Source organism: Aspergillus sydowii (genome assembly GCF_001890705.1).
Source record: "Aspergillus sydowii CBS 593.65 unplaced genomic scaffold ASPSYscaffold_4, whole genome shotgun sequence".
Classification (NCBI taxonomy): Eukaryota; Fungi; Ascomycota; class Eurotiomycetes; order Eurotiales; family Aspergillaceae; genus Aspergillus; species Aspergillus sydowii.
The window spans coordinates 209,807-229,924 of NW_024467862.1; the positions used below are offsets into that span (position 1 = coordinate 209,807).

Genomic DNA, 20,118 nt, shown 5'->3' on the forward strand with positions numbered 1-20,118 from the left:
TCGAGAACGGACTGCGCTGACGATGGACCCGCGGAACATCACTGGCACTCCCTCTGACCCAGATCTCGATGGAAGAGACAAACAATCCTTGGGAGTTCTGCTGGAAATGGAAAAAATGATGCCTGCAGATTTCCTTGTCATTCTTGTCAACGCCTATCAGATCGACGGTTAAAAGAAACGAAGGAAACAATATGTTAGGGGCTGCATTAAGAATGCGCGTTGTCATATCGGCCACTGGTGAGGGATTGGATTCGGCTCAGCGCAGCCCGAGCGGCACCTTCACGGGCTTTCCATGAGAGCGGCAAAATTTCAAAAAACGGGTCGATGGGCTCCATATCCATAATTAACGAGGGCGATGTTGAAATTGCTGACGGGGAAATTCCCCTACATCAGTACAAGCCGATCATGGCCATGGACAGCACCAATTCTCCCTCGTTGTAGTAACATTGAATGTTGAATTTTGACCGTTGATTGTTTTGTCCCCCCGGTGTGCAGATCTCTACGACTCAGCAAAAGAAATATACTCCAAGAAAAGTACTGCCGTCATTGATGCAGCAGCAGGATCTAAACGAGACGGATATACCTATCATACACTGATGGGAGCCATGGATCTGAAGAGGTGGAGGAGAGCTCTTCTGAGTCCTCCCTCTTGGTCATGGAAGAGTTTGGACCCAGCCGGCCGAAAGCCTAACCCTGTTAGTGGTAACTTATCGAGCAATACCAGTAAACCTTGTGTAATGATAATATCAAACCAAAATAATAATAGTATCAGGACAACTCGTTGATCCCCATCCTGGCAGCAAAGAATCAACTGGAAGAGACGAGGAATCTTCGCGGGCACAGACGACAAGATCACTGTCGTATCTCGGGTTTCGGATTTTCAACCCAGGCAGAGACGTCGAGGGGGTGCTCGGTAAATACAAATACCTGGTTAACAGTGCCACTGCGAGGCCAGCCGGGACATTCTCCTTCGCCTGGCCTCGCTCCTCCGCTCATCGCTTGCACTTTATCCGCCTGACAGAAACACTTCGCCAGCCCTCTCATCTCGACGACCTGGGCTTCTCCTCTTCTCCCTCTCCTTATTACTGCTTCGCCTCCCTCTTCGCCTCTATCTTTCTCTCCTCCTCTCTCCTTCTCTCCTTCTCTCTTCCTCTCACGACCTTTCCTTCCTCGTTTATTCTTTTTCGCCAAAATTACCCCTCCTTTCAGCTTCTGCTATCTTTCGCACTTTCACCTCTTTTCTATTTTCATCTATTTAATATTTTCTCGGACAGTCCGACTTGGCTGCCCTCTTTTATATTCTTTTATATAGGTGCTGTCGCTTGTTGCGCCCCAGTTTCTATACTTAGACACTCCCTGGACTTTTTCTCCGCCCCTGCGACCGTTTTCTCCGGCCTCGCTCCGACCTCGCCGACCGCTCCCCTTCACGATTTCTTCGATCCTTGCTCCTGCGCGGAACCGCGACCGACTGCATCCCGGTGCTGTAGTGGGTTAGATATCTCGATCAGTAATTTCTTATCCGTTGTCCGGTACACGGTTTCGTTCTCTTCTCTTTTCCGCCAGGACGTCCCATCACCGTTTCGTTCGAGCCGAATTCCTAGAGTAATGCCGATCTATTCGACAACACAATCGAAGTTTCGTGTCAATTCACCCTGAGTATTCGGCTCGTTGATCAAGATAAAAGGGTTATCGAACATAAAAAGTGGGACATAAATACGGGAAACGTTTAACGGAATAATTATACAAAGAGCGCAGGGGATAAATTGGGAGAAAAGGATGCGCACGTTTGGTCAGGGCCGTGGTTTAATAGCATAAAACGAATATGAAGATGGCCGAACGGCCCCCTTCAGAGTTTGGCGTCGAGGAACCTTCGAGTGCGGTGACACCTCAATATGACCAGACATCGGAAAACAAGCATAGGCGGGGGATGAGCAAGTCGAAGGACTCATCCGGCAGTTCTCGGCCTGCGTCAATCGAGACGGACCCTGGGCAGGCTGTCACCAAGCCATCTAATGCAAAGCTCCCTCATTCGAGTGATGTATTGGATGGCCAACCGCCTCTTCGACACACTTTCCCTCATCTGTATCATTCCTCTGGGACCTCTCGCACCCCTTCCACCAGAACTTCGTCTAGCTCGCTCCAAGCACTGAACGAGGATACCGTGGTCGATGCCCGCAGTGTCTTCTCACGTATCTCGTTATCGCGAAGGACGTCATATAACCGCTCGTCGGATGGTCAAGCCGCCGAATACCCTGTTTATCCGGATCAGTCTTATGCTGTCCTTCAGTCTCAGATACACCCTACTTATCAACCTCCGTTCCTACGTTCGCGGAGCTCTTATCCGACCGAGGCTACTCCAAATCCCAGCCATACTCGCGGTGCCCGTACCGCAGGTAATACACCTATATCCAGTCCTGGCCTGTTCTCCGTTCGGACTCCGAAGGTATCACCTTCGCACGGGTCTGATGAAGAACTCAGCAGCGGTTCCTTTCTCCATCCAACACATCTTCAGCCTCCAAAGGAGTAAGTTATTCGGTTCGTATCAGACTTTCTCAGAGACACTAACCTTTCTGCATTGCAGAACGCACACCGTCGAAGTGGACAGGGATCATGTGACTGGAAACAAAGTTATCAACCAATATGAAATTCTTGAAGAGCTCGGTCGCGGTGAACATGGCAAAGTGAAACTGGGTCGCCATGTGGCAACTCGCCAGAAGGTTGCAATCAAGATCGTTCAGCGATACTCGAAACGGCGTCGACTTGGAAGGCTAGGGAACGCCGAAGACAAGGTCAAAAAAGAAGTCGCAATTTTGAAAAAGGCTCGCCATCCAAACGTGGTTAGTCTGTTAGAAGTGATTGACGACCCGAATCGCCAAAAAGTTTATATAGTGCTCGAGTATGTCGAGAATGGTGAGATTATCTGGCGACAAAGAGGACTCCGAGAAATTGTGTATGTTGACAAGCTTCGGCTTGAACGCGAAAAGGCCGGCCTTCCTGATACGCCAGCGTTCTTGGAAGAAAGCAAGCAGTATATCATGACAGCGCAGCGTTATCGGCAACAGCGTGAGAGGGCAATGGAGCGGCGTCAAGCACAAGCAGAGCATGCACAGCAGGGACCGATTCCTGCCTGGAGCTTGGAACATGGTGCGGAGTCTGATGATGAAATCGGCCCCGAGCTCGCAATGGCTCGCACAGCTAGCCGTACCATGTCAAATTACGAGGAGGCAAACTCCTCTCCAAGTCATTCTTTTGCCTCATCCCAAGAAGCTGCGTTGGCCGCAGTGGAAGGCACTATGTTTGGTGCTTATTCTGGTGCTTATTCTGGTGCTTATTCTGGTGCTTATTCTGGTGCTTATTCTGGTGCTTATTCTGGTGCTTATTCTGGTGCCTATTCTGGTGCTTATGCCGATGGTCCTTCCGAGAAGCGACGGTTCAGCACAGCATCAAGCAGCTTCGGCTATGCCCCCTCTGAAACTGATTGGTCCCCTGAGGACGATGACATGTCCTTCGTGCCATGTCTAACTCTCGCCGAAGCGCGCAACGCTTTCCGAGATTCACTTCTTGGTCTTGAATACCTCCATTTTCAAGGTATCATACATCGTGATATCAAACCTGCAAACCTTTTAGTCACCAGGGATTACCGTGTGAAGATTTCTGATTTTGGTGTCTCATATCTGGGGCGACCTATTCGGGATGAAGAGGAGGAACAACTCGAAGAGACAGATGCCACGGAGGTGGACGATGCCCGAGAGTTATCCAAGACTGTTGGCACACCAGCGTTCTATGCTCCTGAACTTTGCTATACTAGTGAAGATTTTATAGACAGCATTGGCGGCCCTCCCCGTATTACCGGTGCGATCGATGTCTGGTCCCTTGGAGTGACTCTTTACGGGATGATCTTTGGTCGACTGCCGTTCGTCTCGGATGATGAGTATAGCATGTTTCAAACGATTGTCAAACAGGATGTTTTCATCCCGCGAAGACGTTTAAAGCCCGTTGAAGTTGCTACCGATACCCAATGGCCTCGACATACGCCCGATTGTATGCGGGAAGAAGACGAGCTAGCGTATGAGGATATTGATGAGGAATTATGGGATCTGTTGAAACGACTACTCACTAAGGATCCTGTAAAACGTATCACGTTGAAGGAGATAAAACATCATCCTTGGGTTCTACATGGCCTCCCAAACCCCAGGGACTGGATAGATGAAACCGACCCGGCCTACCTGAGCAAGGGCAAGAAGATCGAGGTGTCCAACGAAGAAGTGACCACAGCCGTAAGCAAAGTACCCTTTATTCAGAGGGTGCGATCCAATGTCGCGAAATGGTCAAATTACTTGACTGGAAGGTCAAAGGATAAGGATGGTCGCAAACGCACGTCTAGCTCAACCCCTTCAGTTGATTCAACGTCCACTTCAAGCAGCACCTCACTGGGAAAGTACCTCTGGGAAGGCCGCCGACTGAGTCTTCGCGGGGACGAAGAATTTCTCCCACGATCCGGCCGACATACGAGGGATGGTGAGCATCCTCTCTCCCAAAGTGTGACGGTAAGCCCGATAGCTAGCCCAGAAGAGTCACCCTCGTCACACTCCACTCACGATTCCGCTGCCGGCTACTTTTCATCCATTAATCGGACACCACGGCCCGATCACCTAGAGCGCGCAACGTCAAATTTGTCGACCGCTGAATCCTCAAAAACTGTCAAGGCGTCTGACATTAACAAGGGTTATAATGCACCCCTGCGCCCTGTCACTCCTGAAATGGCTGGGTCATCAGGAACGACAACTATAGGTGGCGTCTTTGGCGGCGCAAGCCGTCGGTTGGCCAGAGGCCTCCAGCCAGACTGGCGGACTGAAAGGTTTGCTCCCGTTGAGCACTTTGCCTTGGAAGACGACCATCATTCAGAACCTAGCCTTGCCTTGAGCGTCACTTCTGCGGTTGGGCAAATGCAGCCGTCGACATGGCAAGCGGACGAGGAACCCTCCACTCTACACAGGAGTCCGGCATCTTCACCGAGCCATCGACGCAAAATATCGCATCCGCTCTTAGGGAAAACCTCTATTGAACCACTCACTTTGTCGAGGGATACCTCGTCGCACAATAAAAGTGGACATGGGTCTTATCCGGAAAGCGAGCCTCGCACATGTAAGGAGGCTATTCAGGGAACCGGGGGCGCCCGCAAGCTCTGGGACTGTACGTCAGAGAATAATGCTGTGGAGCTTGCCAAAGGAACGTTGACAACCTCCCCGGCTTCTGCAGCTACAATATCTTCGTCATCGGTGGACGAGGACACCAGCGGCATGTCGCAGAGCACGTCCCATCCCAGCATTCCGTCTGTTATGTCTGGAGCCTCATCATTGTCAGAGGGTGGGCCCGTCAAGGAGAATGAGTGTGAAACAGGGACGCAGGTTCCTTCCATCCTCCGTACTGGCGAGACAGTCAAGGCAAGGCGCTCCAGCACATCTCGCCCAGCAGAAGATGATGAATCTCGTTACTATTGCGATGACGAAGAGGAGAGTGGCGACGATTCCGAAGACGAAGGCCTTGTTTTCGGCAAAAAGAAGCCTGTGTCGCAAAAACCAGCAATTCCTATGGGAAAGGCATCGAAGTAAGGGCACGATGCAGGTTAATCGTGCCCTAGATGTGGGGTATACGGACATTACCGACCACCCCCTCACCCTAGGCATTTGCGGGCCTCAAAGCCTGCAAACTCACTACCTTGATCATGGCTGCGGGCCTATCCCCTCCGCGATGCCATCATGACCTACTCCAATCAATTTCCACAATCCATCCCCACGGCTTAATTAAGGGCACACTGCACAGGTTATCACCAACCTCTGAGACTTACATGTATATCATTTAATTGGGAGCGCCTTCTGGCATACATGAACCTGCAGAAGACGACATTGCTTGTACATATATTCGCATTGGTGGCAGGCTTCATTTTGTTTTCTGTTCGGGTGGGCTTTAAAATACAGGGCGTTTGTTTGTTTTCGATGTCTATTCCCATTTGATTCACCTTCCGCCTAATATATCGGTTTTATTCGATGCATGGGGGGAGGGTGCTCGGGACATGAGAGGAGGTCTGAGATATAGCATGTTTAGCTTGGCTTCGTTTGAAGAGGTGGGTTGGGTTTTGAATGGATGAGATGATGAACGAGATGTTGTGAGATAAACCAGATTATATATCGGGAACAATGGAATGAAACATCCATATCAATATCAAACCATCAACAAGTCTTGCGTTCTGTAAACAGCGGAGTATATTTAAACTACTCCCCCGTTCGCCCCGTCAACCATCTGCCCCGGTGTCTCAGGTTTTCCTCCACCAATGAATCTCGCACCTCGTAATGAATTTCTTCAGGCTTCGTCTCCGCCGGGCTCTCCTGAAACGCACCGCGATATTGAATTAACAAGTCCCGGAGAAAAAGGAGCATGGATCCATTAAAGGCCAAAAATGCGTTAAATCCTCCCGGATTCCCGCTCCCGAGAAAACTGACAGTTTGACAGCGCATGGCAGTTGAATTAGGCCGTCTCAAGCGATACGCGATACGTGCCCCCTAAATTATCATGATGCTGCTCTCTTCACTCTCAGCACTCTTCTCCTTATTCAGCGCCACCAGCGCGGCCCTCACCTATCGCGGGGCGGATATCTCGTCCCTTCTGATCGAGGAAGATGACGGCGTCGCGTACAAGAACTTGAATGGCGAGACGCAAGCGCTAGAAGCGATCTTGGCAGATAATGGCGTGAACTCGATCCGACAGAGGATATGGGTGGATCCTAGTGATGGGTCGTACGATGTGGACTATAACCTGAAGCTTGCAAAGAGAGTGCAGGCAGCGGGCATGAGTTTGTACTTGGATTTACATCTGAGTGACACATGGGCCGATCCGAGTGACCAGGTATATCTATATACATATGACCTCCTTGCTTTTGTTTTATTTTATTTTATTTGGGGAAAGGGAAGATTGACTAACTGAACATTATACAGACTACCCCGTCTTCCTGGTCAACGACAGATATCGATACCCTAACGTGGCAAGTATACAACTACACCCTCGAAGTATGCAACACTTTCGCTTCGAACGACATCGCCGTCGAGATTGTCTCCGTTGGAAACGAGATCCGCAATGGTCTCCTCTGGCCTCTGGGCAAAACAGACAACTTCGGGAACATTGCCAGCATCCTCCACTCCGGGGCATGGGGCGTCAAGGACTCCAACCTGGCCTCAACGCCCAAGATCATGATCCACCTTGACAACGGCTGGGATTGGGACGCGCAGAAGTACTTTTACGACACGGTGTTGGCGGCTGGCTCGCTTGAGTCCTCGGACTTTGACCTCATCGGAGTGTCATATTATCCGTTCTACAATGCAGACGCAACACTGTCCTCACTGAAAAGTAGTTTGTCGAATCTTCAGTCGACCTATGGGAAGGACGTGGTTGTTGTGGAGACGAATTGGCCCGTGGCGTGCCCGAACCCAGAGTATGAGTTCCCAAGCGATATCTCGAGCATTCCGTTCTCAGCCGAGGGGCAGAAGACGTTCTTGAGTGATGTGGCAGAAGTGCTTAATGGGGTAACGGGCGGGCTGGGATTGTACTACTGGGAGCCTGGCTGGGTGGACAATGCGGGATTGGGATCGAGCTGCGACGATGTTGTGATGGTGGATTGGGAGACGCAGACGGTGAGGGACAGTGTCTCTGTTTTTGGAAATCTCTAAGAATACTAGTATCGAGGCAGTGGTGTCAATCTTTGCGAGCTGGAAGGTTTCTGGACTAACGTCTTAATATGTGCGGAGTATATACTTCCGGGGGATTCTCCGTGTGCGGCAAGCCTCATTATTAGGTACCTTACCCGGTAACACAACCTTTACCCGACAGACCAGTTAAAGCCTAAGATGCATATTATCGTGTGATGAAACCTGTAGCTCGAATTCAAAGGAAGAGAAAACCAACGGAAAACGGTTTCATGATTTGTCGGCGCTTCAGGCATTGCAGGAGGTTTCAGCTTTGGGGCTGTGCAGAACCAGCTCAGGCAATGGGCGGCCACCAAGCAGCCCCTCCACAACTATGATGGGACAAGAAAGCGTACACCGTGGGAACAACCCGACATCTGCTTTGGCCCTTGGGCATACTCCGTACACCTCGTCCTGGCAAGATAGACGAGGCGAGATCGGCTGGTGTGAATCCTATAATGTGATTGATAGTTGTCAGGCTGATTCTGGTTCTTTACCCTGGATCAATCGCGTGGGGGCCGAAAGTGCAACGGGCAACGACTGCCGTGACGTCTGCTGTGTTCCCGAGTTATTGTTGAGACCCGAGACTCTGGAGCACTACTTTTTGCGCTTTGTTTCTCTATTGTAGCCCTTGCGTGCTCCGGCTTGGGGCTTGTTGAGCGATTGTGCTGACTGCTGAGCACTCTATAGATTGGAGAGCCGCCATCGTGCTTAGCGTAGAACACTGTCAATGACATAAGTCGGTGTAACATCAGCAGCCCTTATTTTTCTGCATAAGCATGGGCTCTGACGAAGATATTATTAGCACCCTTCCAGTGACCCGGCAGGCTGCCGGTGCCTTTGGTGCGTTTGGTCTCCCAATCCCATTACCGACGTGGTGCGGTGGAGCGCCAGGCCCAGAAGAAGTCTGCCTTGCGGGAATGGGAGTGCTTGACTGCATCAGTGATGGACAGACGGCTCCTTTTAATCCTGCAATCAGCCTATGTCAGTGAAGATTATCTGCTGAAGGTTAGATTTATATTTAGAATAGCACTTGATATTTTAAGCAACAACTGAATTCCGACTCCAAAGGTGGACAACAGTGTTGAACAGTAGAGATGAACAACTACGTATCTACTGTATCCCCACGTCTGGATCAGGCAACAAGGCAGGACTTTCCCGATTCGGCCGAACCTCCCCAGGCTTCTCTCATTGATCGCTTGATTCGCTTCTCGTCTTCCACAAGACCGCGCACTGTTGCGCTTCATCGCATCATCAACGACAGCGAGGAACGGAATCTCTGCTGCCTGTCAGTGTGTCGAATTTCCCGTTATCCGTCAGGGGATCTGCAAGCACGCTCGAGTCTCGCCAAGTTGCCAGCGTCGAGGCCGCTATAGTTTGATAGTCGATACGCGGCGCCGCGAGGCTGAATCGCAGACTGCCCTCCGTCCCCATTGCTTGTCCCTGAATTCATCTCCACCGAATGATCGCTCCAGACTCAATATCCTCTCCCTCGGGCCTGCTTGATTATAATTATTTCTTCCTTTTTTTTTTTTTTTTTTTTCTCCGCGTCCTCCATCCTTCTTATCCTTGCCCTGCTCGCCGTCTTCTGCGCCTCGCAGCCCGACCGACCCGTAACCCACTTCGTGCGTCTCCCCACCTTGCTTCCCACGCTTCGATCGCTTCTCTTTTAACTTGGATCGCCCTGCCATCATTCTTATTCTTCCTTCATCTCGCTCAGCCTCCCTTCGCGTGGTATCTATTCTGGGATCTCGAAACCAAAAGCATCTGTCATGGATCCGCCGGACACGCTCCAGGACCTGGGGCAAGCTCCTGCTGCCCATAAAAACCGCAGTGTCAGCCCCTCGGCCCATCCTCACCAACAACAACAATACAATAATATTAACGACCTGACGATTGACCCTTCAATCACCACCAACGCCTCCTATCCTCCCTCATCCTTTGACAACAATCCCGCTCCGGGCTCCGAGTCATATGCCTACCCCTCGTCGAGCTATCTGTCTCCCGCTACGGCCACCGATCAGAGCTTCACACGCCCTAGTCTACAGATCCCACAGTCGTTTGACCAAGGGCTGTCGCATCAACCAACCGAGGAGAACTTCTCAAATCTCCTGAACTCGAATACCGGCGACTTTGACTTCTCGCTTTATCAGAACCCCAGCCCAAACACCACTGGTGGTTCCGAGTACCCCTCCTCGCTCTTGCTTGACCCTCAGCAACAGCCAACCAACCAGGCTGTCAACCCGGTCGACCTGGTCAGCCAGATCCCGTCTCCTCACCCCTCAAATTCGTCGCAGACATCTCCGCTGGAACAGCAACCATCAAATCCCTCCCCGAGCGCCATGTCGCCTCCCGCATCCTCGCCAGGCACGTTCCATACTCCACAGCACTCGCGACACACCTCTCTCGACCCCGCTAGCGCTGCATATATGGGAAACGTTTCGCATCCAGATTGGCAGACTCTCATGGCCAATACCTCGTTCCACGGTCATCGCCGTGCCCCATCAGAGGTATCCGAAGTGTCGTCTGCAGCGCATTCCCCGTATCTTACTCAACATGACTCCTTTGATCCCGCGGACAATAACCCATCCCCACTGTTGGCGCCTCAAAATGACCCTAGCATTTATGACAATGCTGCCATAGGAATCGAGACTTTCACTCTGGCGGACAATCATAACCAGCACCAGCAACCGGCATTTAGTCCCCAGCACAGCCCTTACATTTCTCCTCAGTTGATGCCTCAACAGCCTCAATTAGCAACAGAAATGATTCCAAGTGGACCGTTCATCTCGGGCCCCTCCGCAAGCTCTCCGTATCCGACCCCCCCAACTGAGGGTTATCCAAATACCCAAGAAGGCATGATGCAGCATGCGGGCCTATACCCAGATATTGGACAAGCGTCGCAAATGGCACCGCCATCTATTAATGTAGAACCTCCGCCTCCAGGCCAAACTCCAATCTTTCCCTATGATAAACCCACGAGTGATATGGATACATTGAGTCCGCCTCCTGCGCGTAAGTTTCTTGCCGCTCCGTGCACTGAAATTAGCTCTAATCCATTCGTCTAGGTGCCCCTCGAACTCGTAGCAAGTCCGATCCTTATCATCCAACTTCCAAGTCTCGTCCTCGCTCGCCTTCGTCACCGTCAGGCAACCTAGGTCCAACGGGTCATTCATCAAACCGGTCACTGTCTCCCTTTGATGTCAATCGTCACCCTTACAGCAACCCTAGCTCGAGAGAGTCTTCTCCTGCCCGCCACCGACGTGTATCAACATCGTCGATTGATAACAGCCGAAACTACATCCTCGGCCTTGCTGACCCAGGTCGACCTACAAACCAACCCGATTCTAAGAGAGTTCAAAAGCACCCTGCAACTTTCCAGTGCCACCTTTGCCCCAAACGCTTCACCCGGGCATATAATTTACGCTCTCATTTACGGACACATACAGACGAACGACCATTCGTTTGCACCGTCTGTGGCAAGGCATTTGCCCGCCAGCACGACCGTAAACGCCATGAGGGTTTGCACTCTGGTGAGAAGAAGTTTGTTTGCCGGGGTGATCTCTCCCGAGGCGGGCAGTGGGGCTGTGGCCGCAGGTTTGCTCGTGCAGATGCTTTAGGACGGCATTTCAGATCAGAAGCCGGTCGAATCTGCATTAAACCACTCTTGGATGAGGAATCTCAGGAGCGCGATCGCCAACTCATGAACCAGCAACAGCAACATTTGCAGCCCATGGCGCAGCCGCTCATGGTCCCTGCTCAAGGGATTGATGGCCAGCAGGGTGGTAACTTCATTCTGCCAGCAGCTCTGCTCGCGCAGTACCCAGCTCTTCAAACATTGCAGTGGGATCAAATCCCGGCGGGTAATGACGACGCTAGCGATTTTGGTGGACGCACTAGTTTTGACGCGAGCTCCGGCGGAGAATTTGGGTACGACGATGATGAATCCGGAATTAGTGTTTCCGGTATGAGTGGATACGCCAGTGATCAGGGCAATATGTACGGAGTGGATGCGCAATCGCAAGGTCTAAGCGTCAATAATGCAGGCGAAAGTGGTTACCCATCGTACTCGTGAACCTATCTGCCGTTTATTTTGTCGATTTGCTGATGGGAAAATACCCCTTTGCCCTCTCCCATTCCATTCATGGCTGAATTCCGGTATAGAGGTTCGGCGTTACGGATACAGGATCTGAAATATACCACATTCTTAAGTCCTGGTGGTTTGGCTGCCCCTGATTTTTCTTTTCTCTTCATTCCTTTCTCCAACTTAGCCCTATTCTCGGCCGGTTCGACCGGGCCGCTTACTTCCACCGTTACGTGTCTACGATGAATTTCATACCCCTGGGAGAAGGACTCTTCTTTTCTATCTGCAGGGGCTATTTGGATACCCTGATCAGTTTTTTTCTGGTTTTGTTTGCTTTTATCTTTTTATTTCTTCTTCTGATATCGATGTTGGTAGATATTATACTTTGATCTATGTTTTCTTCAAATCTTCTTGATTCTCGTACTGTAACGTAGTACGTACTGAAATATTGTCCCACATAGATATTCTGGACATCCAAGTAACGACCGATTGTACATGTTAAGTTAAGAGGCAGTGATATGAATTTCAATGACTAGATATCTCTTATAACAGCAATCTTTTCAAGTCTTCTCGGAAGTAATATATAAACAACATATTTTAGGACTGCTAGAAAGGTGCAGTTAAACGTGAATATGAGACTGGCGTCTTGTTGCGTAGAGATAATCCCTACCATGAAAAGGTATTTGTTTGTCTTATGATCCCAACAGAGTTACGATTCTCGACATTCCGGTAAAGCATGTGATTACCGCATTTAATCCTAATAAGTACGTTACGTACTTATTAGGAGGTAATGCGCTCGAAAAGAGTAACACCAAACAAGAAAAAACCTCATTCTAATTGCTACAGCGTCCCAAAACCTTTCAAGTTCAAGTAGGGACCATCCCAACCAGCTTCCCAATCTCACCCACCCACTTCCGCGAAAACTCCTCTTCCGTAAACCTCAACGCGGATCTTTGCGCCCTCAGTCGCATCGCAACCTTCTCCTCGGAACTAAGTGAGAGTGCCTTCTCGAACGCATTGGCGAATTCTTCTTCAGTTGTGGCGCGGAAACCGGTTGCTCTCCCTCCTACAGGTGTGACAGGCGCGGTATCGGTTTCGGGAAGATCAACGACGATGTCCTCGCGCGGACCGCCGGAGTCGTGGACAACGGCGATTAGGCCTGCGGCTTGGTACTCAACGACGCAGATACCGAAGTGTTCGTTCCACATGGCGTTCACACCGATTGACGAGGATGCAAGGTGGGAGAGGATGGTGGGCCAAGACGCATCGCAGAGGAAGGTGGTGTTGTTGCGGATGCGGAGTTCGTGGGCTAAGAGGCGGAGGTTGTAGATGTGGGTTTCGTCAGGGCTGGAGGGCCGGACGTTGCCGATGAGGATGAGCTGGGGTTCTTCGGCCGTGCTTGAGGCGCCGGACTGAGTACTGTTGTAGTGTTCGAGGAAGCGAGCGAAGGAGCGGAGGACGTGCGGGTGGTTCTTCTCCGGGCGGAATTGGGCAATGTATAGGAGTGTTGGGGTACGGGACTTTTCGGTCTCACGGGTGACTGGGATAGTGGACTGGATGTCAGAAACGGCGGTCGGCGGGAAGACGACGACTGGATCCTTGTATTTGATGGCTTGTGATGAGTGTAACGGGTTATGCCGTGACGGACCCCATATGGACCGGACGTGGGCTGATGTCCACGAGGAATTGCACATGACGACGTCGACGTGGCTGCCGACCCAGCCATAAAGACGCGCAAATGCGAGCCAGTATTTTCGTTTCAGGGTGCCTTTAAGTCCCTTTCCAGCACCGGCATTGACACCTTTAAGGCCGGTTTTGTCGTCCAAGGACTGGAGCATATCGGTGGAAATGGTGGGGTAGTGCACATATGCGCCGGTTGGTACTGTCGGGAAAAGTAGCTTGCAAAATGCCACTGCAAAGGCATAGCCCATGGTGTCGACAAAAATGTCCGGCACGAGGAGCGTGAAGGCGTCGTATCCTACTATTAGCGAGCCGAGAGACTGGCCCAGAAGAGTCATGTACGGATACATGCTGCTCTGGACATACTTGCGAGTTGTCAAATAGAGTAGCTCAACTGTTGGAGCGTGAAGCTGGATGTTGAACCGGGTCTGTTACATGTTAGAAGACTTGAACGAAAAGACGAAAGCAGGACGTACTTGAACTCTTTCCAGCATAGCTGATTTAGTGACTTCAAGATCACCAGTGTAGATCGCACAAACGGCTTTCGGCCATCGCCTTTGCGTAGCTCTGACAGCCTCCCAAAGGACACGTTCTCCACCACCCCCGGCATTGCTTCATTCAAGTAGGTCAGCCTTGCATGCTCAATTACCGTCAGGAAAGAGGAATGTACCAAAACGGATGAAAAAAACCTATGATTCCAGCCCATTCTTCTTTCCCCGATTGCTGGGAGCTCTGACTAACTCTCCCGGAGCTGTCACCCGAAGTGGAGGTGTCGACCTTCTCCCAATCCTCATCCTCCGCAGATGTCGCACTGGTAGAAGCTGTCTTCGGCTGTTTTGCGAGCAGTACCTCCTCGTCCACTCGAACACGAGCTAGGATGGCCTCTCTGCGAGCTTGGGTTCTCTTTCGAATCACCCAGCCCACGCCGCGGAGCGCAACGCGGAGTAGCCCAAGGGAGAACTGGGGAAGAAGAACGCAGGCGGCAAGAAGGGCGATCACCGAGATCAGAAACTTGAGAAGAAACAGCATCATGGTTTAGTATCAGCTGGAAGCATACTAGCTAGCGACGATGGTTGCGACGTCTTCTAGGCGGGATGTTTGGTGTCGCAGTTGACTATTGTTGGATGTTTGCTTCTCTGGTCTTTCCGCTGCTTATCGATAACAATGTGGCTGTGTATGGTATGGTACGGTACGGTACGGTCCCTGGGTCCAGGCTTGGGTATAGCTTCATGACCGCCCACGTGATGGACCTCACCTGATGGCCTCAAGTCGGGATCATTCTGCCGTAGAATTCTTTTTGTTGTTTACCCCCGATGTGAAAGTATTGTACGAGTATTATCTGCATTCTTGTTCGTTTCTTCTTTCAATTTTGTATTATATCTTATTCTATATCAAAAGGTCGACATTAAAAAAAAAGAAGCAGTTGAAATGAGGGCCTGCCATCGTCTCCCTCGGACCGTGCATTTCCAGCAGGTCCGCGGCTTCCACCAGACGAGACCTGCTCCATTCATAAACGAAGTGTTAGATGGCACGTCAGCTTTCGTCCATGGCGTACACTCCGTCAGCCATCTGCCTTGGGTTCTATCTCTCCCATTGACTGCGTTTCTGGTTCGAATGACTGTGGCATTGCCGCTACAGATTTTTACCAAAGTTCAAGCTCGTAAAGATTCAGATCTGTCTCCGATACTCACGGCTTGGCGGCAGCACCATCAGAGACGAGCTGCGTTGGATTCCAGTTCCAAGAGACTTCTCCCGTCTCAACTTACAGCAATGGTTACGAGGAACCTCAAAGAGCAGCATAAATCTCTCCGCCAACGCTGGGGCGTATACCGATTCTGGAGGCCCGCAAATTTCCTTCAAATGCCTGTCTGGATTGCTGTCATGGAAAGTATTAGGGCTATGAGCGGGATTGACAGAGGACTGGTTCCGTATCTCCTCTCGAAACTTGAACCGTCATCTTCATCAGAATCCAGCGCGCTTCATCTCGCTGTTGAGCCATCGCTTGCCACAGAAGGGGCCCTCTGGTTCCCAGACCTACTAGCGGGCGACCCAACGGGTATCCTCCCAACGTTATTGACCGTGTCTATTCTGGCTAATGTCCGCGCCGGGTGGAAGGCGCCGAAGATGAAAGAAATTGCCGATCTACCGCGTCTGGAGATGACGAAGCACCTTTCTACTATTGGGCTTCGAACTTTTATCCAGGCTCTTGCTCTTAACATCGGCGTGGCATCCTACTGGTATGGAATGCCGGCGGCCCTTATGGTTTATTGGATTACCAGCACAAATATTGCGACCTTGCAAACATTTCTTCTTCAGAAATACATGTTTCCCACCCCGTCATTGAAACCATGGAGACCTATTTCCATTGGGATATCTTCCGCAGGGACAAAAGTACAGAGCGATAAATGATCCAATCTGAACCTGGCGACTATGGCAATAAGGAATCCTGAAAAGACGCCTGATATGTGAAAACGCCAAGAAAACATAACCGCAAAGCCAGAGATTTAACAGTCTTAGCAGTAAACAGAGAAATGAGTCGAACGTGGAAATAAGTTAGAAGAAATTCCACTCTGCTGGAATCGCAGCCCGGCCCTCGTTTGGAAAGTTGTCTGGGAAAGTTGTGACATAAAAGTCGCGGCGCTCCTTCGCCGCCTGCAATTCGGCCCAACTGAGATTCAAGTGCGGGATTTGAGCCATTCTAATGCTAATGAATTCGATGCTTGGAATGTCCGAAAGCGTCCAGCTGTATTCGCGTTGAAACACGGACGGATGCTCACCCAAATACAAGGCAGCAAAAGCATCGTCTTCCCGGCTCCAACTGCGCGGCGCCCAGCATGGTAGGATGGGCTGAACATATTCCGGATGTCCTGAGTTTAACTGCCTCAGCTCCAATTCCTGAGATCCCATGCGGACATCAGGGTGTGATATATTGGCTTCATAGATTACTCCCCGGGCCTCTGCTCGCTGCAAGGAGTGGGTCTCGCCAGGGAGGTACTTGCGCAGAAAGGTCACCTGCTTGTACGCGTTAACTCCGCCAAGCCTTGCTGCAACAACAGTTTCGTCAATAGGAGGGTTGAATCCAAAGATAGCCTGCAAGTGATCGGTGATTAATGGCACGTTCCCACGGCATGCCCAGAGAAAATACTCGATATACGGTTCCCAAGCACTTTGGCCGGTTGACGGGTCGAGTTCGTTATCTAGTTCGCGTGCCGAAGGTATTTCAGCAGCTTGGCGCTCCCTCTCGATGTCAGAAATCGGAAGCATTTGCACCAGTTCATCCCAGGTGTGGATTGGCCGGGGTGAACGTGGAGGTCTAACAGGTGCCAGACGACGGCGCCTTCTGTTGGGCCCAGTGACACTAGTGGCTGCTTCAACGGCTCTATCAATTGATTCTTGATCGGCCTCGAAAGTACTCATAGAACCCGGAATAACGTCGCCATCACCGTTTCTGCGGACGCTAAAGCCCGTGACTTCGTCCAACAAGCAGTTCATTTGATGGATGGTCACATCGAGCGTTCCTTCGTAATCGATCTCTTGCTCGCCGGCCTCTAGGTCCTCGTCGGTCTCGTTTATCCCCTCGTTATGGTGGTTTGAGAATGACATGGCCTGCAGCTGAAGGTTGGTCAGTTGAATACCGCAACAACACGGGGCTACGATTTCGTGACATACCTTCAAAGACAATACCTTTATTTTCGGATACAAGCCACAACACCCAAGTTTCTGATGAAATGCTTGTCACTTCAAGCTCAGCAAAAGACAACACAAATACCCGAAACTTTCAATTGAGCCTCGCCAAATGGCATCCGAACGGCGAACAGTCCAACACCAACAAAGCCAACAAGATGCCCGTGCAGAGAGGATAGTACCAAGCCAAAGGACGTTTAATGGAAAGGTGGGATGGAAAGCAGGGGAATTTGTGGCTGTATTAGGAGGAGAGGCTAGCTTGATAGTGAGAGGATATGAAGAGAGGGGAGGAGTGCATTGTTTTTCCTGCCTGAAAATGCCTCGCCCTGCTCATACTGATGCGATTGTAACAGCATAAAATAGAAAGTTCTACTTGTTTATTTAAGAATATCATAAATTGTATCTTAAAGGGACTATATCAATAACTATACCTGCATTTTCTATATTATAGCATAAGAGAAAGCCCTCTATATACAGTACCTACTTGTTCCTGCTAAGCTATAGAGAGGAAGAGCAGGCAGTGATTCTATCCATCTTTCAGTGAATCTGTTATGATTCAGGGCATGGTAACTCACGTGGGCGTCACCTTACTATGACTCACGTGATACCAGTGAATAGAAACTCACACACTAGCTACAGGACTAATTAAAATGCTTGCTTTACTTTTATGTTCTTAGTTTTAGAAGGGAAAATTTAGCTTAGCTAGCTAAATGGCCCTCATAACAAACAAATATGTGAATACAATTCTTCAACCCCAAGGAAAACGCCGTGAGGCTCTACCCACTGAGCCAGCTGAACCGTGTCTCAACTCAAAAGTTACCGAATTCTGAAATTCTTTCTTGAGCAAAATTACAGAAGAGGGACCAATGTAGTGCTTGTAAGTCTTTGAAATATATTTGGGTATTATGTCGCTTAGAGTTTAGCCTTCACATTCTCTTCGGATGCACTGGCTTCTTCGTTGACTGAGACCGTGCGGCTGTCTGGGCTGTCGCCGAAAAAGATAACTTCGACGGTTACATCGTCACTGGCATTTGGTTAGAATATATTGCCCATAATGATTGGGGGATTGAGGTGATCTTACCGGTATCTTCGGGAATAGGGGCTTGGAAGGGTTAGCAAAGCGCAGAGCATATCCTTATCCTTTCCGCCCATCGCGTTGCGGACGAGATGGGTGGCTGCATTCTTATCTTCGACGACGAAGCGGTTGGCAGCTCCCGGGATATCGTACTGCTGCTGACGGATCGGGCGGCGCTGGCCATCTGAAGTCGTCTCCTGTGGTGTTTCGACGGGCAGCTGGGTTTGGGAGCCGAACAGACTCCGTACCCAGCTCTTGTTGCCGGATCCGGCCCGTTGCTCCTCGATCCACTGGCCAACTAAGCCGACTACTTCTTCGTTGCTTAACATCTCCCAGAGTCCGTCGGTTGCTAGCACGACGAAATCACCTTGACTAGGTTCAACCTTGGTTGTTGTGATCACAGGCTCGGCGGTGACATAGGGTGGCGTCTTCAGAAGAGGGTGAGGGGTGCGGCCAAAGAACTGTCGCTTGATCTTGTCCTGGGTCTGCTTGGTCCACTTGTAGAAGGCATCACCGAAGGAACGAGAAGGCTCCAGCTGACCCAAAATTCGTCCGTTCCGTACCACGTTAGGCTCGCCCGGATGCTCCTCGCGCAGCCTCTTCATTTCAGAGGGTGTGCCACCTGTCTGATCTTCTGAGAGCGGAGTTGCTGACCACTTCCCATTCTCACCGCGACGACCTAGAACGGCCCGAGAATCTCCAGCACATGCGACCTTAAGATCTTTGCTCTGCGAGTCGTAGAATGCAAGAAGAGCACAAGAACCGGAAAGAGCGGGGGCGAGCAATTCGGCTGCAGCGCGTCGCGAGTTGGACTTGAAGACCTGGTCGACACTGCTGTGGACAATATCATTATCTAAACGAACGAAGCCTTGTTTGATAGCTGCATCAATAGCTGCGGATGACGGTAAAACGAGCGAGGGGTCGGAGGATGCAGATTTGTATGTACTGTTCAGCTCCCGAGCAACGTATGAAATGAGAACGTTACGCAATTTGGCAGATGTTGTCCAACCACTATCAGTATGCTAGTCAGCAGGAGTACAGAATAACTTAATGAGCTGGAAACGTACGAATGGCCATCGAACACTGCCCAAAACATCCAGTCACTACTGGATTGACCTTCGTTGGCTGCAGCTGTGGAAGCTGGTACTTCGACTATCTTCTCCGCATGGTCGTCTTCGATGGGAGAATTGCTTGGTACCTGAACGACATCATAGCGAACCACTCCCTTTCCCCGATTCACCAAGTATGATTCCTCGTTCTTCCTCAGCTTCTGCGTCGCTTGCTCGGGCGTGAGCATTTCTAGAAGTCGGCGGTCAGAGTCGTCAGTGTTCTTTTGCAATGGCTGCTCGCCAGAGAGCGTCGCGGTATAGAATTGGTCGTTATCCACTAGAAGAGCACGGCGCGTTGGCTCTGTGGGTTGTTCGGCTTGTGCGGTTGTCGTAAACAACCGGAACTGCGAGGACGACGTACCGGCGGCTGCTGGCGTTTGGGAACTGTCACCCTGATAAGCGTACCAGGCTCCGGAAGCGACTACTGTCGAAATTACTGCGACAGAAAAGGTTCGAAGATGCATTGAGGACTGTAGAGAAGCGGAAAGGAAGGCAGGGTGTTTGGCCGAGGAATAGGGCCGGAGGTTGAGAGACTGGCTGCTTGTGAACGATATAGCCGGCGGTTTCCTACCGGCAACCCGCCATAATGGCGCACGGCGAGCAGTACGGAATGCTTGAATAGCTGCACGACGCATTGAGCCAGCGATATGGGACAGAAGGATAGAAAACAAACAAGGCTCCCACCAACTCTAGGCCGTGAAGGACGATGTATAAGGGAGAGGCGGACGAGGCTCGGTGTCGTAAGTCCTG

The 20,118-nt window shown here is 50.8% G+C and overlaps 7 protein-coding genes across 7 annotated transcripts; 4 read left to right on the forward strand and 3 right to left on the reverse strand.

Moving 5' to 3' along the window:
* Positions 1-1,828: 1,828 nt before the first annotated feature.
* Positions 1,829-5,612, forward strand: ASPSYDRAFT_88287 (putative serine/threonine protein kinase; the record flags this gene model as incomplete). The annotated part of the gene is made up of 2 exons (XM_040851992.1): positions 1,829-2,523; positions 2,582-5,612. 2 exons carry the CDS (start codon positions 1,829-1,831, stop codon positions 5,610-5,612), a joined length of 3,726 nt encoding a protein of 1,241 aa, XP_040703166.1.
* Positions 5,613-6,573: 961 nt separating this feature from the next.
* ASPSYDRAFT_148592 (uncharacterized protein) lies at positions 6,574-7,721 on the forward strand (the record flags this gene model as incomplete). Its single annotated transcript, XM_040841824.1, has 2 exons — positions 6,574-6,903; positions 6,993-7,721. 2 exons carry the CDS (start codon positions 6,574-6,576, stop codon positions 7,719-7,721), a joined length of 1,059 nt encoding a protein of 352 aa, XP_040703167.1.
* A 1,787-nt stretch (positions 7,722-9,508) lies between these two features.
* On the forward strand, positions 9,509-11,811 carry crzA (putative C2H2 transcription factor Crz1; the record flags this gene model as incomplete). The annotated part of the gene is made up of 2 exons (XM_040841923.1): positions 9,509-10,751; positions 10,805-11,811. The coding sequence occupies 2 exons, from the start codon at positions 9,509-9,511 to the stop codon at positions 11,809-11,811; spliced, it is 2,250 nt and encodes a 749-aa protein (XP_040703168.1).
* An 875-nt stretch (positions 11,812-12,686) lies between these two features.
* ASPSYDRAFT_149659 (alpha-1,2-mannosyltransferase ALG11) lies at positions 12,687-14,532 on the reverse strand (the record flags this gene model as incomplete). Its single annotated transcript, XM_040841931.1, has 3 exons — positions 12,687-13,928; positions 13,977-14,112; positions 14,171-14,532. 3 exons carry the CDS (start codon positions 14,530-14,532, stop codon positions 12,687-12,689), a joined length of 1,740 nt encoding a protein of 579 aa, XP_040703169.1.
* Positions 14,533-14,928: 396 nt separating this feature from the next.
* Positions 14,929-15,909, forward strand: ASPSYDRAFT_56969 (putative mitochondrial export translocase Oxa2; the record flags this gene model as incomplete). Its single annotated transcript, XM_040849297.1, has 1 exon — positions 14,929-15,909. The coding sequence occupies one exon, from the start codon at positions 14,929-14,931 to the stop codon at positions 15,907-15,909; it is 981 nt and encodes a 326-aa protein (XP_040703170.1).
* Positions 15,910-16,116: 207 nt separating this feature from the next.
* ASPSYDRAFT_105572 (uncharacterized protein) lies at positions 16,117-17,073 on the reverse strand (the record flags this gene model as incomplete). The annotated part of the gene is made up of 1 exon (XM_040839848.1): positions 16,117-17,073. A coding segment is annotated over one exon (957 nt), but the record flags the coding sequence as incomplete, so codon positions are not given.
* Positions 17,074-17,605: 532 nt separating this feature from the next.
* Positions 17,606-20,026, reverse strand: ptcF (type 2C protein phosphatase ptcF). The gene is made up of 3 exons (XM_040846706.1): positions 19,327-20,026; positions 18,266-19,270; positions 17,606-18,208 (listed from the first exon to the last, which is right to left on the reverse strand). The coding sequence occupies exons 1-3, from the start codon at positions 20,001-20,003 to the stop codon at positions 18,097-18,099; spliced, it is 1,794 nt and encodes a 597-aa protein (XP_040703172.1). The 5' UTR covers positions 20,004-20,026; the 3' UTR covers positions 17,606-18,096.
* Positions 20,027-20,118: the final 92 nt, after the last annotated feature.